Consider the following 21,473-nt stretch of genomic DNA (forward strand, 5'->3'; position numbering starts at 1 on the left):
ACACACGTGTAAAAAGTTACCGAGGACGTTTGTGTCAACTTGTTGGCACAAACGTCCTCAGAGCTGAGGGACACGCACGGACGTGGTGAGACGTCCGTGCGTGTCCCTCAGCTCTGAGGACGTTTGTGCTCAACTTGTTGACACAGTCCCATCGTCCTCAGAGCTGAGGGACACGCACGGACGTCTCACCACGGCCGTCACGCACCAACACCAACGTTTCCTCTCAGACAAGTTCACGCACAGAGTCCCTTCACGGCACCAACTCGACCTTTCTGCGTTTAGATAAATGCTAAAACACATTCGTGAGATAGTTCTCGGGTCAGGACTGCCGGGACGATCACGTCTGAATCTTTGAGCATGTCTTTGTCAAACGGTGTGAAAATGTGTGTGTGTTCCCAGCTCTGCAACTTGTCCTACAAGAGCACCCCCCACAGTCGTTCCACCAAAATACAATTCCAGTTATATAAAATATTATTTTCCATCATTTGTTTCAGTCGGATCAACCTCGTCGGGTCCACAAGTCACTGCTCATCAAAGCATTTCAGAAAAAGCCACAGGAACAAGTCGATATGAAAAAAGTGCCACGTTTCTGAAAACTGGTTCCAACACGAGCTTTAAAGACAAAACGCCAAAACAGGCCAGAGTTAGCGTGTGGTTCATGTGTAGGAAGGAGTTCCCAGAAGGTTCAGCTGTTTGATGGTTTGATTCCTGCTGGGAGCACTGGGTGAAAGAGTGAGAGCTCATACCTGAGCTTCAGGTGAGAAGAAAACAGCAGCTTCTTCCTGTTTTGTACGATCAGGTATTCAGCAAGCAGTAACACCAGAGTTCTTCACAGAACAACCACTGCGAGCACTTCCAAAGTCCTCAACACGTCCTGTTGGATGTGACATGCTACACGTGGGGTTGTATTCATGTTTAAAAGTAAAAACAACTAAAAACAGTCCCGGCTCAGTCCCAGCACCTCTGAAAGTTCATGCAATCCTAAAGCAAGAGGAGATGGATGTCCTTAAAGTTCTGCTTGGAGCAGAAAGCACATTTGGTTCAGTTCAGGCGAGACAGAAAGTGGAAGCAGAAGAGCGAGAGAGACCAACGGGATGGATGACTGGATCACTGGATCACTGCAGACGGATCTAATGCGCCGGAGGGTTGGAAGGATCTGGTCGGCTGTTGTTGTTGGCCAAGTACTTCGCCCGCATGCTGGAGGTGTACTGACGAGAAAAGCAGACAAAACGCACGTCTTCATTACACTGGCATTTAAACAGGCGTTTCTAAACACGCACGCACACGCACGCACACGCACGCACACACACACACACACACACACACACACACACACACACACACACACACACACACACACACACACACACACACACACACACACACACACACACACACACACACACACCCACACACACACACACACACACACACACACACACACACACACACACACACACACACACAGGGTGAAAAATAAAAACCAGTCTGGTCGTGTTCACGGCAAATAAAACACTAAACGTAGGATTTCAGTATTATTATCTGACAACAATCAAAAAGAGTTCAAGTTTGAAAATGGAACAGATCTGAAATGTTTTTATGAATAAATATTAAATCTGTTCCAAAAAATTAGCCAACAACAACAACAACAACAACAACCACAACAACAACAACAACCACAACAACAACAACAACAACAACAACAACACCCTGGTTGGACTGACAAAGTACTACAGAGCAGGTCTCATTCAAGATGAGAGAATAATCGAACAAATATTTTTAGAGAAGTTATTTCCAGAACGCTAATGTCTACGAGGATAATTAATGATTCAAACAATAAAAGGGAAACAATAAATAAATAAATAAAATGTACAGGAGACAGACACTGAAGTAAAAGAAACAATATAAAATAAAGCCGTTGTCAGTCAGACATTCATATACATTCAGGATGGACCCATGCATTTTGTCTTAAGGGGGTGAAACACGTGCACGCGGGGGCTGCATTTCACTCCTGTGGATACAAACGACAAACTGGATCAGAACCTTCAGAACCTTGTGAACAGCCAATATGGGCTCAAAACACCAAAACTTACCATATTCAGAAAGAAAAAGTATCATTAGAAGTACTGCAGTAAACATCTTAATCTACTTTATCGTTATGAACAGAAAGTGTCAACAAATAAATGGCATTTTTTAATATAATGCGTAAAAACATGCTAATTAAAAATGATGTCATCACATAATTTGTTTAGAACAACTTCCTATTCACAACATTAAAAAATATTAATATTTCTCTCACAACCCAAACGTCATGTTGATCAGACTCCGGTCTCAAGCGCAGATCAATTCAGAGTAAAAGCTGCTGCTTTATTTGTTTTTCCACTAAACACAAAACGTAAATTAAAAGCAAACAACTGAAATAATTCAGCATTTTCTAAAACTAATTTCTACAAATGGAGCCAGATGTTGTCATGATGACAGAAGAAGCAGCGCGGGGTGATGGAAACGTAGGTTTAATGTCGTCGTTAAATTTTCAACCACAGTCCCTCGCTGCTTCCTGGTTCGACTTTCACGGACTCGCTCTTTCGTGGTTTTTCAAAGTCGGAGTGGACATGACACACAACTGGCTGATTGAGAGATGAGCCGCACGATGGGCGTGGATTTTTTTAATTTAAAATAAATTATTTAGCACCTGTGTGCAGCCCACAGGTGCAGCCTGTCATGATCTCTGCTCTGCAGCAGAGAAGTGGGCGTGGCCGAGAGCGCTGGCAGGGAGCTGAGATCATGACAGGCGGTGCTCTGTTAGAGCGTTTAGAAACATTGGTTAGAATATTACAGAAGTGTGGGAAGGGTTTAAAATGTCTTTATATATATATATATACTAAAATAAACAACTACTGTTCACTTATCGTGGGGGCACTGAGAACAGAACCCCCTGCGATAAATGAGGGACTACTATATTACAATTGCATGTTTTCCTACTTTAGTTTTCCCTTTTTGTTTATCTCATGTTTTTCCAAAGAAAAAACGTCTGCCTTGAACCTTTAACGTAAAAACTGCACCGGTATAAACTATTAAAGCAACAAGTTTAGAAAGACCAATTTCCTCCCGTTTCAAAGAGCCTTTCGTGAAATGTGAGTCTTTAAGATGTTGACATGAGTTCACCCACAACTCCAACAGTCGGGACAAACACGTCCTGGTGATGAAGTCGCATCAACAGCGTGATCTTTGAAAGCCGACGCACGTCACTGGAAAATGTACAGCTTCAAATGTTCCTCAGCACAAACGGTTTGGGTGCAGAGCAGTTGCAGGCGAACATGCAGCGCAGGGCGACAGGGTACAAACATCAGATCAGACATTAGGGCAAAGAGAGCGGTACTTGGGGCGGGGGGGGGGGGGGGGGGGGGGTGTCCCTCAGCCTCGTTGGGATCTAAAACAGGGGTCGGTGGAGCCGGGGGTCTGGAGGGAGTGACACAGAGGAGCAGGCGGACCGGTTGTGTACCTTAGTTTAGCAGATGGAGTTACCAAAACGACCTGGAACTCTCCGAGGGCTTTAACTGCCAGCAGTGACCGCTGTTACTGTCCGCGGCAGTCAAATACAACTGTGTGGAGTCGCAGAGAAACGACAAGAAGAGAGAGTAGAGAAGATGCACAGAGCAGTGTGGAGGTCCAGGCAGACAGACACCGGGGGAGCAGGACCTCTAGAGGAGGATCAGGCCGCTGGGGGCAGGATGGGGTCACAGGTGGGCTCTTTGTACAAAACACTCACATTTATTATTCATTTGTTTCAAGAACTCGGTTCAAAACCTGATTTTAGGAAAATAATTGAAAGAATCCTCAACACTAGAGACGCTTCAACCTCCCACTTTAAAGCGTTTGTGTTCAGCAATGAAACGTGTTAAAACATGCGATTAAAATAAAATGATCCATTTGTGATCTCACATTTAGTGTTTGGAAGATTCTAAATCCACAGAACACCTTTTCTGATAAGCAACAGCGTTCTACGTCATTTAAATCAGTCTTACGTGAAGAAACTTTCAGGGAACCAAAACTTTAGCTGTTTGTTGTCAAGGCTTTGTTGAAGGTTGTTATTTTCAAGAGTGCAGAATATAGAGAACCAGCTGTATTTGAGAAATCTAATTTAGATCATAAGTTCCTGAAACAAAGTTCCTGAAACAACAACTCAAGCAGGGCTACTCAAGTGGTGGTCCGGGGCCAAATCAGGTCCCCGAGTGAGCTCATTTCGGCCCAACAATGGGCTCATTTTGAAACAAAACTACATTTTAAACTGTAAAACAAACTTATTTAAGGAGAGTACGTGCTGGCTGTCCGGCCCCCGAGCTCTTGACTTGCAGCAACGGTGGCCCCCTGAGTTTAGCTGAATATCCCTGAACCAAGGGGTGCTCCGACACTTGAAGCAGCAAAGCAACAGACGCTGCACTTACCGAGGGAGGAGGAGACTCCCGTCCAATCAGAGGTGTGTTTTCACAGCGCGAGTTCTGGGAGTTGGAGTTCTGAGCCCTGCTGGATGAAATATAGATCAAACTAAACGTCACAGTAAATTCTGCAGATGTCATTTGGTTTACATGGAGCCAGACCCCCCCCAGATCTTCAGGTTTCACAGACATCACAATTGGAGAACAACAGCTGCAGCCTGTCGGAGAACTAATGTCCTGTCTGGGACAAAGAAACTTGTTCTTGACACCAGAGAGAATGAGAAATGAGCCTCGCTGCAGCACAACTTTTAAACTTTCCCTTTGAGAAGCTTCTGGCTTCTGCACCGAGCGGAGTCTTACATGTACTCTGTGACAGGTGCGTTGCTGACGGTGTGGGCTGCGGCAGGAATGGACGTCTCGCTGCCGTAGCTGCTGCCACAGCTGTACAGGCTGGGCATGTGGACCCGGTACAGGCTGTCGGGGTTTTGCCTTCCTCCGTGGCTCAAAGACTCCTCTTCGCTGTCTTCATCACTCCTGCGAAGCACAACACGATAAAACAACCACCAGAGGGACCTGTTTTCACTGAAGATGTCAAACGAGCAGAAAAATGCCACCATTCACTTTTTATCTTGAATCAATGACATCACTGCCTCAGATAATAAAAAACTAAATGAACTTGTGCCGTTTGACGCCAACAAGGTTTTGTACTGACCGTAATGAAACTAAACAAGGTGTAAAAACAAACTGATGCAATTTGTTCAACTCCAAACACTAATGTCGCTTTATGTGATCGAACTAGCTGAAAGGACGGCGCAGGCCTCCTCTGCAGCAGACTGTAATGAGCTCGGCTCCTGAGAGTCCGGCATCTTTCACACAAACAGGAGCCCGGCTCCCTCTAGTGTTTCACCACGACGTCTATGACGTCATTGTCACCTTTGTTGTTTCTATAGTCTCAATCTGTATTTCAGAAAAAAGCCACATTATGAAACAAACAATAATAATATTTGAATGTTGACATTACACATTAAGCACATATTACGAGATTGACTTGTTTTTATAATCTGTAACTCCAGATGGGGTAAACGATTAGCTTGCATGCCTCATTACCAAAATACTGGAGAACAAATAAAGCTAAGCAGGGAGCACGGAGACAGACCGTTAGTGTAAGCTTTTATTTTGTAACAGGAAGTGCCAGCTAAGATCAGACTAATGAACATGCCCCCCTCCTCTGAGCTGAAGGCAGTTTTTACAAAGTGCTCCCCTGCAGCCACCCTGCAGACATCGTATGTTGCTTCTGGGGGAAAATGAAATCGAAATGATCTCACGCTTGTGCAGAAGAGCCGCTCAGACGGGGGTTATGATGAGCGCAGGCCAACACGGCACAATTAGAAAACTAATCTATTGAGGGAGAGTCTTTGAACGTGTCATTTGGACAAAGCTTTGGAGAAAAATAAATAAATAAAAGACCCGAAAAGTTTTTCTTTAGAGCACTTTCCTTCATTCCTGAGATGAATAAAAGGCACCAAAGCCTAAAAATATGAATAATTAATAGTCTTTTCTTGAATTATTTCTCAGTGTGTTTATGGTCCTGAATCCAAACGTGGCATGAAAACTTTTGCACTTTAACGTTGGTAGTTGTGAGGTGGAGGTGGAGGTGGGGGCGGGGCCTTACCGCTTGCCTCGCCAGGTGTGAGGCACGCTGCAGACAATCGAGCTGAGCATCAGAGCTGTGACGAAGGAGAAGAGCACGAGGTAGATGAGGCCTTCCAGTCCATCGTAACACAGTCCTGTTATACCCTGCACGTAGTCCTGCAATATGCAGACGTTCAAGAGTTATTAATAAATTATGGAAAAGAAAGAGCTTCATCGAAACGCGAGTTAGAAAATGGGTCTGCTAATTTAGATTAAATACAAACTACAGTACTGGACTGATTATTTCAAATAAATTATTTGAAATGATGTAGCACCTGCTGCACCTGTGTGCAGCCCACAGGTGCAGGGAGAAGCTCCCCCCACTCTCTGCCACACACACATTTCTGGTCCTGCTGCGCTTCTCTACAATTAAAACTTAAATACTGTCATATTTCAAACAAACAATTATTAAAAATATTACAGTATTTAAATTTAAATGGTTTATTTACATTGAACGAGGGAGATTGGTAGTGACACTTGAACTTGGACTACTGCATCTCTACTTCACGGGTTTTCACTTATCGTGGGGGCGTGGTCCCATAAACCCGTGATAAACGAGGGACTGTCATTGCTCACAGGTGAACTAGATATAATGCACTAAACGCCACATCACGACTGAATATCCATTCAACGTGCACGGTAAAGCTGGGAAATAAACCACAGCTTAAAATGAGACCAATAAACATAAATTATTAGTGTGGCTTCTGAAGTAGAAGCTCGAGAGGGAGATCAGGGCTGAAAGTAACCAGAACGTTCAACACTTGCACGTTTTTAATCTGGGCACTCTGTGGAACAACCCTTCAAGGAAAAGCAACTTTACTTTGTGCCAACTTCATGCATGAAACATGAAACACAGGCAGAATGAGCAGGACACGAACTTGGACACAGGAAGGAGAACGTTATACAGAGTGACAGGTGTGCACGCTCTACAAGCAACAAAGATGAGCTGCTTTATGTAACTTGGCTCTTTTAAAATAAAATGTCTGAACAAATCAGTTCCTTTCCATCGTGCTCTGTGCAACACGACAGAGGCCTCAGAATCGTCTCGTTTCAGCTCACCATGTGCAGGCTACGACAGTCCACGAGTGCAGTGAGCTGGTGCAGGCTGATCTCTGTGGTGTTCAGGATTCCCTGAATCTCTTCCAGACTCTCCTGGGGATAAAGGAAAGAAAATACTAAAATTACACAGCTGAAGCTTTACATCAAGGCCCGTCAGTGTTGCATGCTTGGAACCATCCACTGCAAACAAATTGGTACAATCCAAAATAAATAATCAAAATGACCATTTTCTGCTTCACGAACATGAACTATGAAGAAGTGACTGTAAAGTGACACTCTGATAGAGATTCACTCACTGTTTATTCATTCAACACACATCAAGCAGGACTAATGTTTTTATAAATCTACAGCATGCGCAGACAGTAGAGCTGAAAATCAGATTTTAATTTGATCTTTTTAAAAATCATTCTAAAGAGCCGTCTCTGGTTTTACTTTAGTCAACAATTTGCTCTGGATGAAAATCCATGTGACTGCCGGATTAAAAAATAAAAAATCAACAACGATTTGTGTGTGTGGGTATGTGAAAAGAAAGATGCCTCCCACTGTTCCCTGCGTCAGCCTCCTTTACATCCGTCAACACGTGTCAGAAGCAGAGCGGTGCATTAGCACCGTGCTGTGTGCCACTGACAGACTAATGCTACTTAACGGACATTATGCCTTTCCCAGGTGGGCTGTCAGCAGATCTTTATGTGGACAGGTGCAGTTCAGCGCTGTGCAGGTCAGACGGGTCACCACAAACAGTTACAGCTAATCTGTAAAGGTGCTTCGAGACGTACCTTGGTCTGTTTGTACTCTCTGGTGGCAGAGCGCAGCAGCTCAGACACATCATCCTGCATCTCCACTAAAGCTTTGTGGCTCCCAGAAAGCCTCTGAAAAGAGAATGAACGTCAGCATTTATTAGAATTCATTTTAGGCATTTCCATTTCTTAAATAATTACAAGAACTCTTGAGCAACTCTCTTCATTTTGTTCAAATGGACTGCGTCAGAGCATGCAGGCACTTTACAGACGGAGGTGAAAGAAACTTCTAAATTTACACTGGAACCAACAACAGAAGCCTTTAAACCCAGGAGCACTCACAAGTTTTAACTTATTGATGCGGCTTCAACAATAAAATGTGATGTCCATTAAAGAAAACCACTCTCACAGAGGGGGTGGCATACAGCACACCTGTGCAAAAGTCTTGAGCCATACCGCTTCTCTTTATTTTTACTTCTAAGAAGTTAATCTTTTACATTTGTATTGGAGGATAAGTCTTCAGACTTAGTACTGCTTTGACTCTTTTCTACTCATTTCCAGTCCAGGCCTTGTACCCGACCACTTCCAGAGGAACGTTCATTTTTGTTGAAGCCACTTAACAGACATAACACTGGAAGAAAAATGTTTAAAGAAACAAGCGGCGACTCAAATCTTTCACACTGTTTCTGTACAACCTGTTACCTGAGCCTAAGCAGTAAGCTTGGGGTTTAGGTGTGGATATAATGCTGCTCACAGAATACAAAGTATTGTGCTCTTGCATGGAAACAGCCTAATTCTGAGGCATTGTGACCTACTGACGATGCTTACTGCCATTCTTACCAACTACAAGCTCATAACACCATGCGTAAATCCTATCTGCAATAACATTTCACTCAAATTTAAGTTTTATGCACAGCTTTGTTTTAAACGTGGCAAATGCCTCTTCATGTGCAAAAACAAATGTAGTTATAACAAACCTGCTGGAAGGGGTTGGTTTGTTCCAAACTGCAACTGATGTAGTACTGCAGGATTTCTGAAAGTACACCAGGAGGAGCAGAAACAGAAACCTGAAGATCAGAAGGTTGTTACTGAAACGATATTTCATTATGCAATAACCTGATGATTACCAACTGAACTGTTTCTCAGTTATTCTACTAGATGTTTGTAAAATGGCTGTTTTATCATAAACTTTAAAAAGTTGCATTGTCGAGGTTTGAAAAACTCATCTTGATAAGCAAAGTGATGAATAAATGCATCTCTATGTTTAAAAAGCAACACCAAAACATTAAACTACAAGAAGTGACTTTGCTGATTGCATTTAAGAGCAGAACTGCAGAACGGACATAAAGGAACGTGGCGAAATCATGTTCAGAACAAAGGAACAACTCTACACTGGGTTTTAATACAGCTTCCTGCTGGCATAACATAACCATGCACAAACTGAGTGAGTGAAGTGAAAAACCCATCCATCCATCCATCCATCCATCCATCCATCCACCCACCCACCCACCCACCCATCCATCCATCCATCCTTCCCAAGGTCACGGGGGCAGCAGCTTGAGCAGGGAGGCTCAGACATCTCTTTCCACAGCAGGAGGGGCCACATGAGTCAGGTTCATGACTCAAGGGGCAGTGGTTTGGTAAGCATTGGCACGCTGACCCAGGCTTACCAAACCTGGCTCTTGGGACATGGATTGTAACTCAGGTGGGGAAGGAGTCTTAGCTTGTGCATGGGGTTGAGAGGTACCGACTAGATATAGTGGGGCTCATCTCGACGCACGGCATGGGCTCCAGAACCAATCTCATCACACTGGAGTTGCCCGTGGTGAGAGGTGCCAAGCTGGTGTGGATCTACTCCTGACCCCCGACTTGGTGCCTGTGTGTTGGAGTTTTTTTTTTTTAACCAAGCAGCATTTCAGAGTACCTGTCTCCTTGGAGTCCTTAGCTGGGGTCCTGGAAGGTACACCAGCTGAGGACTCTATTGTGCTGGGGGACTTCAATGCCCATATGGGTAATGACGGTGTGACCTGGAGAGGCTCGATTGGGAGGAACGTCTTCTCTGATCTGAACCCGAGCGGTGTTCTGTTGTTGGACTTCTGTGTTAGTCATGATTTGTCCATCACCATGTTTGTCCATCACCATGTTTGAACATAAGGGGGTCCCATAAGTCCAATTGGCACCAGGATGTTCTAGGTCGTAGATCAATGATTGACTTTGTAGTCGTGTCATCTGATTTGCAGCCACTTGTTTTGGACACTCGGGTGAAGAGAGGAGCTGAGCTGTCAACTGATCACCACCTGGTAGTGACTTGGATCAGATGGAGGGGGAAGATGCCGGACAGACCTGGTGGACACCCCGGGTTAGGGAGGCTATCAAGCAGAAGGAGGAGTCGTATCGGGCCTTGTTGGCTGGTGGGACTCTGAAGGCACCTGAGGAGTACCAAGGAGCTAAGCAGTCCACAGCTTTGGCTGTCGCTGAGGCAAAGCTCAGATGTGGGAGGAGTTTGGTGAGGCCATGGATAGAGACGTGAAAAATTCAACAATAAGGAACAAGTCAACATAAACTTCTAACCCAAAGTTGCTAGTACAGGGTTTTAAAAAAGGGTCTCCTTTCACATTTATAAAATGTTGATTGTATAAACTAAAAGAGTCTTTTATCTCTGCCATCTCGTATGTATGACTGTGCTTTGCTTGTCCTGAACCATTTGTTCTGCCACTACAGTTTTACAGGAATAAAGAAACAAGACGTTATTATCTTTATCTAGTACTGTTCTTTCATGACTCCTGCTGCCACGTCACAGCTTTACTGCTGCTTTACAGAGTGAGTAACTGTGAGCGCTGAGGGGACTAGAGCCAAAAGAATAAAGCAAATACTGCAGCAACACAAGACGTCTCGGAACACATTTAAACCTACACAGAACAAAGTAAACACTAGAAAAGGTTTAACAACCTCTAGTTTTATACACAGACCCCTGAAAACAACACCAATGACTATCATGCACTCTCATGGTTAAACTACAAGACTAAACTTGCACGCTGCTCACCGTGCACAATGATCCAAAGACTAATTACTAGAGGTTCAGACTTTCACTTGCTGTTTCCACCCACTTCCTTCGTTCACAGCACCGAGAAGGAACTGATGAGAAAAGCTTTATGTGCGAGCGTGACTCAAAAGTACCGCAGCACAAATCCGAGCTGTGAGAAACCGACACATGGCGTTCGTGACGTCCAAACTCACTGCCAGGAGCTCCCCGCTCCCTTTTCACTCAGCTGAGCTTTGTGGCACGGCAGAGAACATACAAGCACATAACGTGCACGTCACGTTTCAGTCCTGCTCTATCCAACAAGTCCACCCGCCATCAGAAGAACAGACTTCCTGAGAAATGACGGCTTGTGAAGGAGCTGGGAACAGGTTTTAATTATAGAAAATATGGATCACAATACAACGGCTTCTTGTACTCTGCCAGTCCTCATCGTAGAGGGTACTGTGTATTAGTACGTGTAAATTACACAATAAAACAAGCGTCTACATCGGTAGTGGTGTGCCAAGACTTTTGACAGTGGTGTCGGTACAACAAATAAAAATGTGAAAAAAAAATCCAACAAAACACAAAACAACGGTTATCGATGAGACTTTGGCAAAACACGAGAAACCCCCGTCCTCTTCAGAGCTACGGGACTCGTGGTTTCTTTAAACCAAACAAGCTTCAAAATATTTGGTTAATTTAGTTCAAATATTCTTTTTGAAACAGAAAATGTTCATACGTCCCACATAAAACACTGGACATACAGAAAACTTCACACGTGACCATCAGAGCTTGTTCAAGAATTTTTAACATCCAACTTGGACTTTTTGGATGATGATGACGATGATGATGATGATGATGATGATGATGACGATGATGATGATGATTGTGTGACCCTTATTTTAGTCTTTTCTGCCTCCCACTCATTGCGATCACACACGTTGGACCTTCCAGCCATTGAACCTTTAGTAGTTCAGCAAATACTTTAGTAAACTCAGTTTTACAAAAGATCAGTAACTCACTGAAGGAATATCAGACAAAAACCATTTTTCAGAACCAGTGAACAAATGTTAAACACTGACAGTTGCTGACGTCTAAACAATGATTTAAAATTGTAAAACATCCAGCGTGCACACAGCTCATCTTTGTCATTGCAGACAGCGCACGTGTTGAACTCTGAGAAAGAGGAATGAAAAGGAGTAAGAGAGAAAATCTTTTATACCAGAATGATCTAAATTAAATAGATGGTTAAATATCCAGCCGGAGGAAGCAATGAATGAATCCAGCTTCATTATGAAACACTTGTACTGCTCAAACTTGTTCCTGGTGGAATTTCAAGTGGAAAAGAGGAAATATTCCAAAAATTTACAGACAATTGATAAAAAAATGCTTTGAAAACTTCCTGTATTGAGTTCTGTTACTACTTTATATGCTACAGTAATTTGTGGTATTTCAGAGTAGCAATGTACTTCGACACATGAATGAAAACACTAATTTAAACCATAAAGAAGATTTTTGTTAACATCTTCATATTTACAGGAAGAAAATACAAGTTAAATATTATCTATGTGAGCTGGATTAAAGCTTTATATTACTAAGCAGGAAGCCGGGATATATTGTTAACAGTTTCAACTGATGTCCTGATTTCTGCTTGTTGTGCTCAGCTAACTTCATATTTTACAAGGAGAGCAGAAAACTCTTATTTTGTTGAGCTGATGATGAAAAATGAAGTGTTGTAATTTCAAGCACCATTCTGTCGATGGACACAGGAAATGTTCTGTTTTTCTGATCCAGTGATCCGGAGGCTGGTTTTTCTCTGACTTGCATCCCGACATGAAACAAAGTGGAAAATCTGAAATGAGCTGAACAGGCTGCTGTGCTGTTTAAAAAGGAGCCCATTGCCCTCCTGACCCTGCTGCAGATCCGGCAGCAATTTTTAGAAGCTTTTTATGAATTGTGGCATTCACAAAAACAAGGCTGGCTCTGCAGAATGCAGCTTCTCACTTCTGCACAACAATCAAAGCACTTCGACCTCCCCAGGGACAGAAATTCACAGTAATTCATAATAACTTGCCGAGTGTAATCCGAGATGACTGGAAGTCACATTTGATATAAAACAGCAAACTGAAGCTTTAGTGCATGAATCTGAATGAAAACAAATCAAAGGAATCCTACCTGGGTTGATGACGCCATACTGACTCCCCACTTTGGTAACATAAGTATCCGGAGCGAAGCAGAAGTCACTGGAACCCTGAACAGACACACGAATGAAGTGCATGCTTCTGGAACCACATGTCCTCTTCACTGTACTTTAAACGCTCCACCACCTCGAATCAAACAAGAGTTTAGGTGATGGTGGTTTAAATTACTGCTAAGAAAAATTAGTGCCTTAAATGAGAGAAGTCGTTCATATTGAAGAAGAGGAAGAAAAAACAGCATTTATGGTACGTGTGAAAAGTTCGAGTCACCTGCATGAGAGGAAATCTTCCAAATCTACATTTTGATTTGCATATGCAGATTAGCAATCATGAATATTTTCATAGTTGAAAACCAACATTGTGTAATTGAAATAAAGTAATTCAATTTAAAAAATCTAGATTTATGATGCTTCTGCGTTTCAGCAGTCTTCCTTCTCACTAAAGTATAAAGTAACTTATTGTACTGCCTTCTCTACACAGTCTGAATCACAGATGAGACGCTGTGCGTCCTCATCGCTGTCATCAGTCGAGAGGAGTTCTGGAAAATCACTGAGCAACTAGAAAAACCAGCACAATGTACAATGTAACGACACGAGTCTGTGTTATATGTGAAGCATTTCCCCAAAATACAGGGTTCAGTTTATGGTATGGCTGTGAAACTAGAGAAAAGCATTTTCTCATCACCCATCAGTGGTTTAGTTTTAACTTTACACGTTATCTTGGCTCATCAGGATCCATTTTCTGATGCAGGAACTTACCACAGAGACCGCCAACTCCAGCCCCAGTGAGACCCAGCTGAAGATAAGAGCCACTACACCAAACAGGCACACTCTGTGGGAAACAAGAGGTCAAAGGTCATCTGCAGTGTGAGCGCATGAACACATATTTTGAAGCTGTAAAATGAGAAGCTCTTAACGTGGACTTGGGATCTGTCCAGGGTGTACCCGCCTCTCGCACAGTGATAGATGGAAATGGGCACCAGTGACCCCCACGACCCAAAAATGAAGAAGCGCGTAAAGATAATGGATGGATGGATGGATGGATGGATGGATGGATGGATGGATGGATGGATGGATGAGTATTAACTTGTGTGCCTGATTTGTTTGAACATCCCAACTATGTTCATTTTAAGTTGAGACTGACTCCACTTAAAGTCATACAACATCTGCTGCACAAGCTTCTCTGCATTTCAACAAATTGCTGTTGTTTTATTTCTAATTGGTCACGCTATAATTAATCATTATTTCACGATGAGACTCACCCGATAAGAGTTCCCTTCACGTTGCGAATAAGGCCCAAGAGAACGAGAAGGCAGATGAAGACGTCAAACAGCAGTAAGGTTATGTAGCCCAGCCACCTGTAGAGGCAAACACACATATATATATAAAATATATATATATATATATATATATATATATATATATATATAAAATATATATATATATATTTAAATACGGTAAATAAAATGACCAACAATCTCCAAATGATAAAAAGAATTAAAAAAATAAATCAAAACTTGATCTAACTTTGGGATATATATATTTTAAAAACTCGTATATACTTAAAAGGTAAAGCAAAAATAAATAAAATAAACGACTATAAGAATTTAACTTTAAAATATTGAACTATTTTATTCAGTTTCTTATAAAAAGACAAGTTTGTTTTCAAGTTCAATCTAAGCCGATCATAAAAACTCACATTCAATAAATTCTTGCAGATTATTAAGTATAGCTTATATTTTCTAATTTTGATATTTGTTTTTATTTGCATATTCTTTCATTCAACCTTTATTTATACAAGTTAGTGTCATTGAGCTCCGGGGATTCATTTACAAGAGAGGCCTGTAAATAAAGTCTTTTTGATTGTAGTTTTATTTGTGTACAACGTTTCTCTTGCAAATGAGACGAATGTGTCTCGGTTCGATTAACCCGTACAAAGAAAAGAAATAAAAAATGGTTGATTACATAAACAGAGCGACTGTGACCTGTGCTGGCAAAATTGGTTGGAATGAGAACAGGCTGCAAAAAAAGATCATTTTAATTTTTGCCATAATTAGGACTTTTGTAAAAAATAAACTATAAATACTTCATCTATTAATTCCAGTAACAAATAGCATATAATCTTTCTAATCTACCTTTCAATCAACGTGTCTTCACAAACTTTCACTTACAACCTTGATAATTTCCTTTGAAATGGACACAGTTGTTTCTGCCAGATGTTGTACTGAAACAAACAGCTGTGTGATTACACGTGCACATTTATGATTTTAGGCGCGACGCAATAAGACGAACATTTGAAGATAAACTGGAAAACTTGAAACAAGGCTGAACATTAATGAGATCCAACAATGTCCTCATGGTTCCTTTCCTTCTCATCTCTGTGGCACTACAGAGTAAACTTGGTCCAAACGGTCTGTGACCTCTGACATGAGGAAGCCAAGTGTTTACAGGACTGTGAATAATATTTTAACATTTGTGTGCATGTTAGGGTTTAAAGAGATTCTACACAACATGAAGATGTATTTGGTCATTCTGTCCATTGTCATTTTCCATGTTCAAGTATTTTTTAACATTGTTGAATTTACTCATGTTCGGAGTCGACTACATTCTTACCTATACCAGTCGTACAGTTCAATCTTAACGGCCAAATCCTCCAGGGAAACCTTGTTGTCCCAAAAAGGGATCTCAACCATCTGTCTGACGAGCTCGTCCAGTTGGCCCTGCAGCTTCTGGATGATGGAGACGTAGTCCGCATGCTGAGCATACTGGCCCTCAAGCTGCTGCAGATCGTCGTCCACGGTCTGGTTTAACGATGACGTACTATCAGTTACCTTGAGCCAGCGTCCAGAAACAGTTCAGAGAAGAAACCAGCAAACCACCAGAGATTTAATGAAACCAGAGCAGAGATGAATTATTAAATACGCTGGTGCGATTTGCTCTCTTGGCCTCACCAGCTTCTGCACTCCAGTGATTGTGCGGTTCGCGTGGAGGAGGGAGTACGTCAGCCGATTCACTCCATCGCAAGTCTCGCTGTTCCCATAGAAACCGACAGCAATACCAGCACTAAGTGGGGGACAAAAGAGGGGGCAGACTGGTGAAGACCAAAAACAAACCCCCCCAGAGGACACAGAGAAGAGAAACCAGGCGAGGGGGGGACAGCTAGGCAGAGTGAGCGGCATGTGAGTTCAGGTTGAACCCAGTCGTCCAGAGCCCGGTCAACGGCTCCTTCTCACTCGAGCAGAAAGAGTTCCTGCAGAACCACAGAACCAGAGGACCGGCCCAAAGCCCTCACCAAGGCAGGGGGGTTGGATCTCGTCTGCCTCGAGCTGCACATAAACCGCTCAGGCAACAATTTCCAAACATGTGAACAGAAAAACATGTTGCCACCGACTGATGCAGGTTCATTTATATTGTAAAGAAAAATAAACTGTGTTGAAACTACTCAACATTTCAGTGACAATAAACTGCAGAAGAAAGAAAACTCATCTTTCATTTTATTTTAAACATTCTACATTAAATCAATAACTATGATCTTAGTCTATATTGATCAACAAGTCTTCAGCTGATCACGTTTTCCTTCTTTCTCATCTTTTTCCACTTCCTGCACCTCTGGTGGAAAAATGCAGCTTTACAGAAAATTCTTTATTGTGAAATAATTCTACGTGAACTTTGGAAAAACAGAATAAAAGTTAACTAATCTCCATGTTCAGCAAAAGCAATCCAAACCGAACTTTGCTGAAAAGCCTAACATCCGTGCGTGGGTTGGAGCGCACGCCGTGATTGTAATGCAGTTCTTGTCCTCGTCGGGTCCCTGAGCTCTTTGTGCGACTCTGAATCAACTGGGATGGCTCTCCGGAGGCCCATTAACAGGACGAGAAAAACAGGAAGCAAACGCTGCGCGTTCAAGGACACAAAACATGACCAGATGGCAAATTATCACACCGTTGTTCGTATTAATAATAAATTAAAAATATTAAAGCCTGTCTGCAAATAGAGTGCTGTCACCACTCTGAGCAAACGTGCATGAAAGAATTGCCGAGTGTTTGTGCTGGAAGTCCTTTGTGAAGCAAACTGGGCTCAAACCTGCAGCCTGAGGAGCACGAGACGGTAGCGCCGACCGCTCGCCACTGCGCACCCCCACCCCTCATCATAACCTCGCACTAAAGTTTCTACTGTTAACAATGTTCACAGCTAAAACCCTCCAGTCTGTAAGACGGGTCCAAATGTGTTCTGGCAGAAACAGAGCGTCGAGGCTGCACGAGGAATTCTTTCATGATTAAGATCTTGTAAACCAATTTAAAAAAAAGAAGCTGCCTCTGCAACATGTACACGATGTCTGAGCTGCGAACATGTTCAAGTATCAAATTTAAACACGTGAAACAGGAGAGCAACAGAATTCATGCTGATATTCTCAAGCATTACTTTTGGATGCACCGACTCACGAGCGTGGGTTAAGTAAAAAGGACACGGTCATTACGCTGGGCGACTGAAGCTGATGGAGCTGACCCCGCCGGCGCGCTCACACTCACCTGCAAACGAGTGTGGCGATGATGACGCACCAGGCCGTGCAGCAACAGTCAGCGTTGGGCTGCTCCTCGGTTTTACTGCGCCGGCAGCACAGACAAATGGAGTAGATGAGCAGGAACAGGAGGTCCAGAGCCAGACAGGCCAGCGCCACACCTCCCAGCAACAGGATGGACTGATGGAAAGAGGAGCCAAACGATGGGAAAGCCCTTATCGGTTTCATCAATAACAACAGGGGAAACTGGTCTGAACATGTTTTCTGCTTATTGCATGTCGTACTTGGAGCAAGCGTTTGCTTTGTGTACCTCAGAAACCTGCACAAACTAGTATCAAATGTCACGACTTCACATTTATCTGAACAAAGTAAAACTGCTCCACCTGCTTTTTAACAGGAGACTACTTTCATTATAAACCACCGCCAAAAATGAAAGGCAGTAGTGTTTTTGTCCATGTATTGTTAGTAAAATATTTAAAGAACAAGTGGACAGATTTTAATTGAACTCTAAGCAACTAATCCTTGCATACAAATCTATAACTCATCAACGTTTGGAATCAACCCCATTCAAGATGGCTGCCACAGCTAATCGACTAGAACTACGCACATTCTACAAATATTTAGTTGTAGTAGTACCTGAAGTCCTTCCCAACACAAACTCCAAGCACCAACACATCTTGTGATATTGCACTGGACCGTGCATAACTCACTGCCTGGCCAGAAACAAGTCTCCACCTGGATGTAGCTACTGAAACAGGTCCGAGCCTCCTGCTGGATCATCACTGCACGGACGATCATCGTTCAGCTGCAACAAGTTCTTTAACTCCAACTGGTGCCATGAGCTGCTTCTCATCTCTTCAACAACCATGTCAAAGACTCACGGCGTGGTCGTGGAAAAGATGTCCGACTGTTGGAGAAGGGTCGAATCATTGGCATCGAGCAGAGGAAACATCTCAGGAGATTGTAGAAACTAAAACTGGGTTAAGAACTGTCCAACGATTATTAAAAACTGGAAGGACAGTGGGGACCCATCGTCCTGGAGGAAGACATGTGTCCTACTGTACAAGCCTGTGGGGGCAGTGTTATGATGTGGGGTTGCTGCAGTTGCTCTGGTCCAGGTTCGGAACCAGTATGAGCTCAAAGAACGAGGTCAGCCGACTACCTGAATATACTCAAGGACCAGCTTCTTCCATCAAAGGATTTGTTCTTCCCTGATGGCACGGACGTATTCCAAGATGACAACGCACGATTCATCGGGCTCGAATTGTGAACGAGCGGTTCTGGGAGCGTGAGACATCGTTTTCACACATGGATGGACCACAGAGTCCAGACCTGAACCCCATGAGAATCTTTGGGATGTGTTGGAGAAGGTTTGGTGCAGTGGTCAGACTCTGACGTCAGCAACAAAAGCTCTTGGTGAAACATTAATGCAACACTGGATGAAATAGATCTTGTGACATTGCAGAAGCTTATTGAAACAATGCCACAGAGAACGCAGCTGTGATCGAAGCTAAAGGCGCTCCAACCAAACATCAGCGTGACCCGTTTTTAGGGCCAGGCAGCGCATCGTTCACAAGTTTGTACCAAAGCGGCTTTGACTGTCCATCAGAAGATGATGTGCCATGAAAAGATCATTTCCTTTAAGGAATGATGGGCTTTTTATGTTCTCTTCAGTAACCCATAACAATATTGATGATTTTTATGGTTTAATGAAGAATTGTGCACACTATTCATGAAATGCATAAAGGCAGTAGTGCACTTTGAACTCCACAAATGACTAAAAATGGAAAGTTTTACAAACAAGAGAGCCAAAACAAAGTGAACACTTCTCGTATGCTCATCGTTGGATCCACTGGCAGCATTTGAAGCTTGCAGCGGAGTGATGGTTAAACAAGCAGCGCCTCATACAGTATGTAGGTCAGATGGAGGGTCTCTGCTCGCTGCATGCTCCCCAGGAGACGCAGACGTCCAACTGCTTTGTAGAAACCCAGGGTTGGTCTATTTATTCACATGTTTCCCCAACAATCATCACAGAGAATCACACTTTCTGATTCACCTCTTATGTGAGTTTAATGCGCACTGAGCAAAGGACCTAGAAACAGCTTTCATATCAAATGTAGCGCCCACTAGCAACAAGCTGGCTGATCAAACAGTTGGAGGACTTGGCTCTAGCATGCTGCTCTACATAAATCGGCCAGGAGCAAAGACGGCTGCACAAACGTGCAGTGATGTGGGAGCATGGCCGGCATACGGAAACACGCCAGTCACTCAAGGTTGCATCATCAACATGCAGAGTAAGCAGCACCGACAGCTCGGCCATCTGGGCAAGTTGAGACCTCTCGTTAAGCCTGCAGGAAGAGCTGCGTTAACAATAATTAGCAGCACGTCATCACAAATGTCAAGTGTTTGGGCTCGTTAAAAAGCCTGACCATTAGCAGGACGTGTGTCCTGATAACCAACGGCTGCCACAACTAACAGAGCTTTGCAAACTCAACTTACTCAGAACTGCAGCTAATGAGAAAATTAACGAGGTCGTAGCTGAGAGTCATCCTCAACACAATCTCCACGCACCTGGCGAGATGTGGCTGTGGCGGCCATCTTGATCTAAAATCCTGGCATGGAGCTGGTGATAAATGTGAGGTGGCACTCCATGACTATGTTAATTTTGTACATCGTTCTTAAAGAATTATAATTAAGATGTAGAGTTGTTACAGCAAATATTAGACACCTACATAAAGAACTCCAAGTACAACAAGGACATAAACTCTTCCACACCTTGGACGACTTATCGTTCGCTGCATACCTGTACAAGACCTGGCACATCGTAAACTGTCGACGTCAGTCTGGGACTTTCTTCCCGTCTCTCAGGAACTATATCTCACTTTTCCATTTTCTGACTCACTTCCAATTTAGCTGGAAATTTTGAAGTTTGTGACTAACAGAGTATTTTTTGCTTTTTATTAATCTTGCTGCTCTCCTGCTCCACAGAACACTTGACGTGAAAATGACAAGATGTGGAAATGACGGCCTTATCATGAAACTAAACAAAAGCACTTCCTGCTTCACAGACAGCTGTTGAAATCATCAAGTAAACCAGCTGTTTCCACTGAATTCATCACGTAAACCAGCTGTTTCCACTGAATTGATGTTGAAATCCCCACTTCCCATAATGCAGCTTGAGTGACAGCTGAACATAAAGACTAAATGAAGACGATATAAACTGATCATACACCTCAGACACTTACTTTAAGTGTCGGACACATTAAATGGATGGAATTTGTACCAGATTACTAAAAAAAGAAAATGTGACCAAAGAAGATCTTTCAAAAAATGCCAAAGAACAAACTAATCACTCGATGTAATGTTGTGAAATCCTTACAAATATGTGAACAAATGCTGCCCCCCCCCTCCCCCCCAGTCTTTAGCTGCTTAACACACTCCTCTTTGACCCCTAACACTGCTGGTACTTAAAAAGCCTTGTCCTAATTAGTTCTTGGCATTTTATTTTTGCTGGAGTTCTCCAGTCCAGTTCCTTGTGAAGCTACAAGAGAATTAGACTTTAAGGTTCGCTGCGTCAGCTTTGACTACACACCAGCTGGCTAAAGTCTGGACAAAGGTCAAGACTCTGCTGGCTAATGTCTGGACAAAGGTCAAGACTCAGCTGGCTAATGTCTGGACAAAGGTCAAGACTCTGCTGGCTAAAGTCTGGACAAAGGTCAAGACTCAGCTGGCTAAAGTCTGGACAAAGGTCAAGACTCAGCTGGCTAATGTCTGGACAAAGGTCAAGACTCAGTTGGCTAATGTCTGG

At 43.0% G+C, this 21,473-nt stretch overlaps 1 protein-coding gene across 1 annotated transcript in view; it reads right to left on the reverse strand.

Annotated features, from left to right (window-relative positions):
• Nucleotides 1-902: 902 nt before the first annotated feature.
• Nucleotides 903-21,473, reverse strand: part of ttyh3a (tweety family member 3a) — a 22,672-nt gene continuing 2,101 nt past the window's right edge. The window contains exons 3-15 of the mRNA XM_037688768.1: nt 17,676-17,845; nt 16,098-16,209; nt 15,760-15,977; nt 14,409-14,504; nt 13,906-13,978; nt 13,125-13,200; nt 8,902-8,957; nt 7,964-8,056; nt 7,188-7,280; nt 6,109-6,245; nt 4,797-4,970; nt 4,446-4,521; nt 903-1,208 (exon numbers count right to left, since the gene is read on the reverse strand). Coding sequence (XP_037544696.1) covers nt 1,131-1,208; nt 4,446-4,521; nt 4,797-4,970; nt 6,109-6,245; nt 7,188-7,280; nt 7,964-8,056; nt 8,902-8,957; nt 13,125-13,200; nt 13,906-13,978; nt 14,409-14,504; nt 15,760-15,977; nt 16,098-16,209; nt 17,676-17,845 — 1,452 coding nt within the window. The 3' untranslated portion in view covers nt 903-1,130. The remainder of the gene's footprint in view (nt 1,209-4,445; nt 4,522-4,796; nt 4,971-6,108; nt 6,246-7,187; nt 7,281-7,963; nt 8,057-8,901; nt 8,958-13,124; nt 13,201-13,905; nt 13,979-14,408; nt 14,505-15,759; nt 15,978-16,097; nt 16,210-17,675; nt 17,846-21,473) is intronic.

The sequence above is a fragment of the Nematolebias whitei genome, chromosome 15, assembly GCF_014905685.2.
Source record: "Nematolebias whitei isolate Nwh7 chromosome 15, NemWhi1, whole genome shotgun sequence".
Taxonomy (NCBI): domain Eukaryota; kingdom Metazoa; phylum Chordata; class Actinopteri; order Cyprinodontiformes; family Rivulidae; genus Nematolebias; species Nematolebias whitei.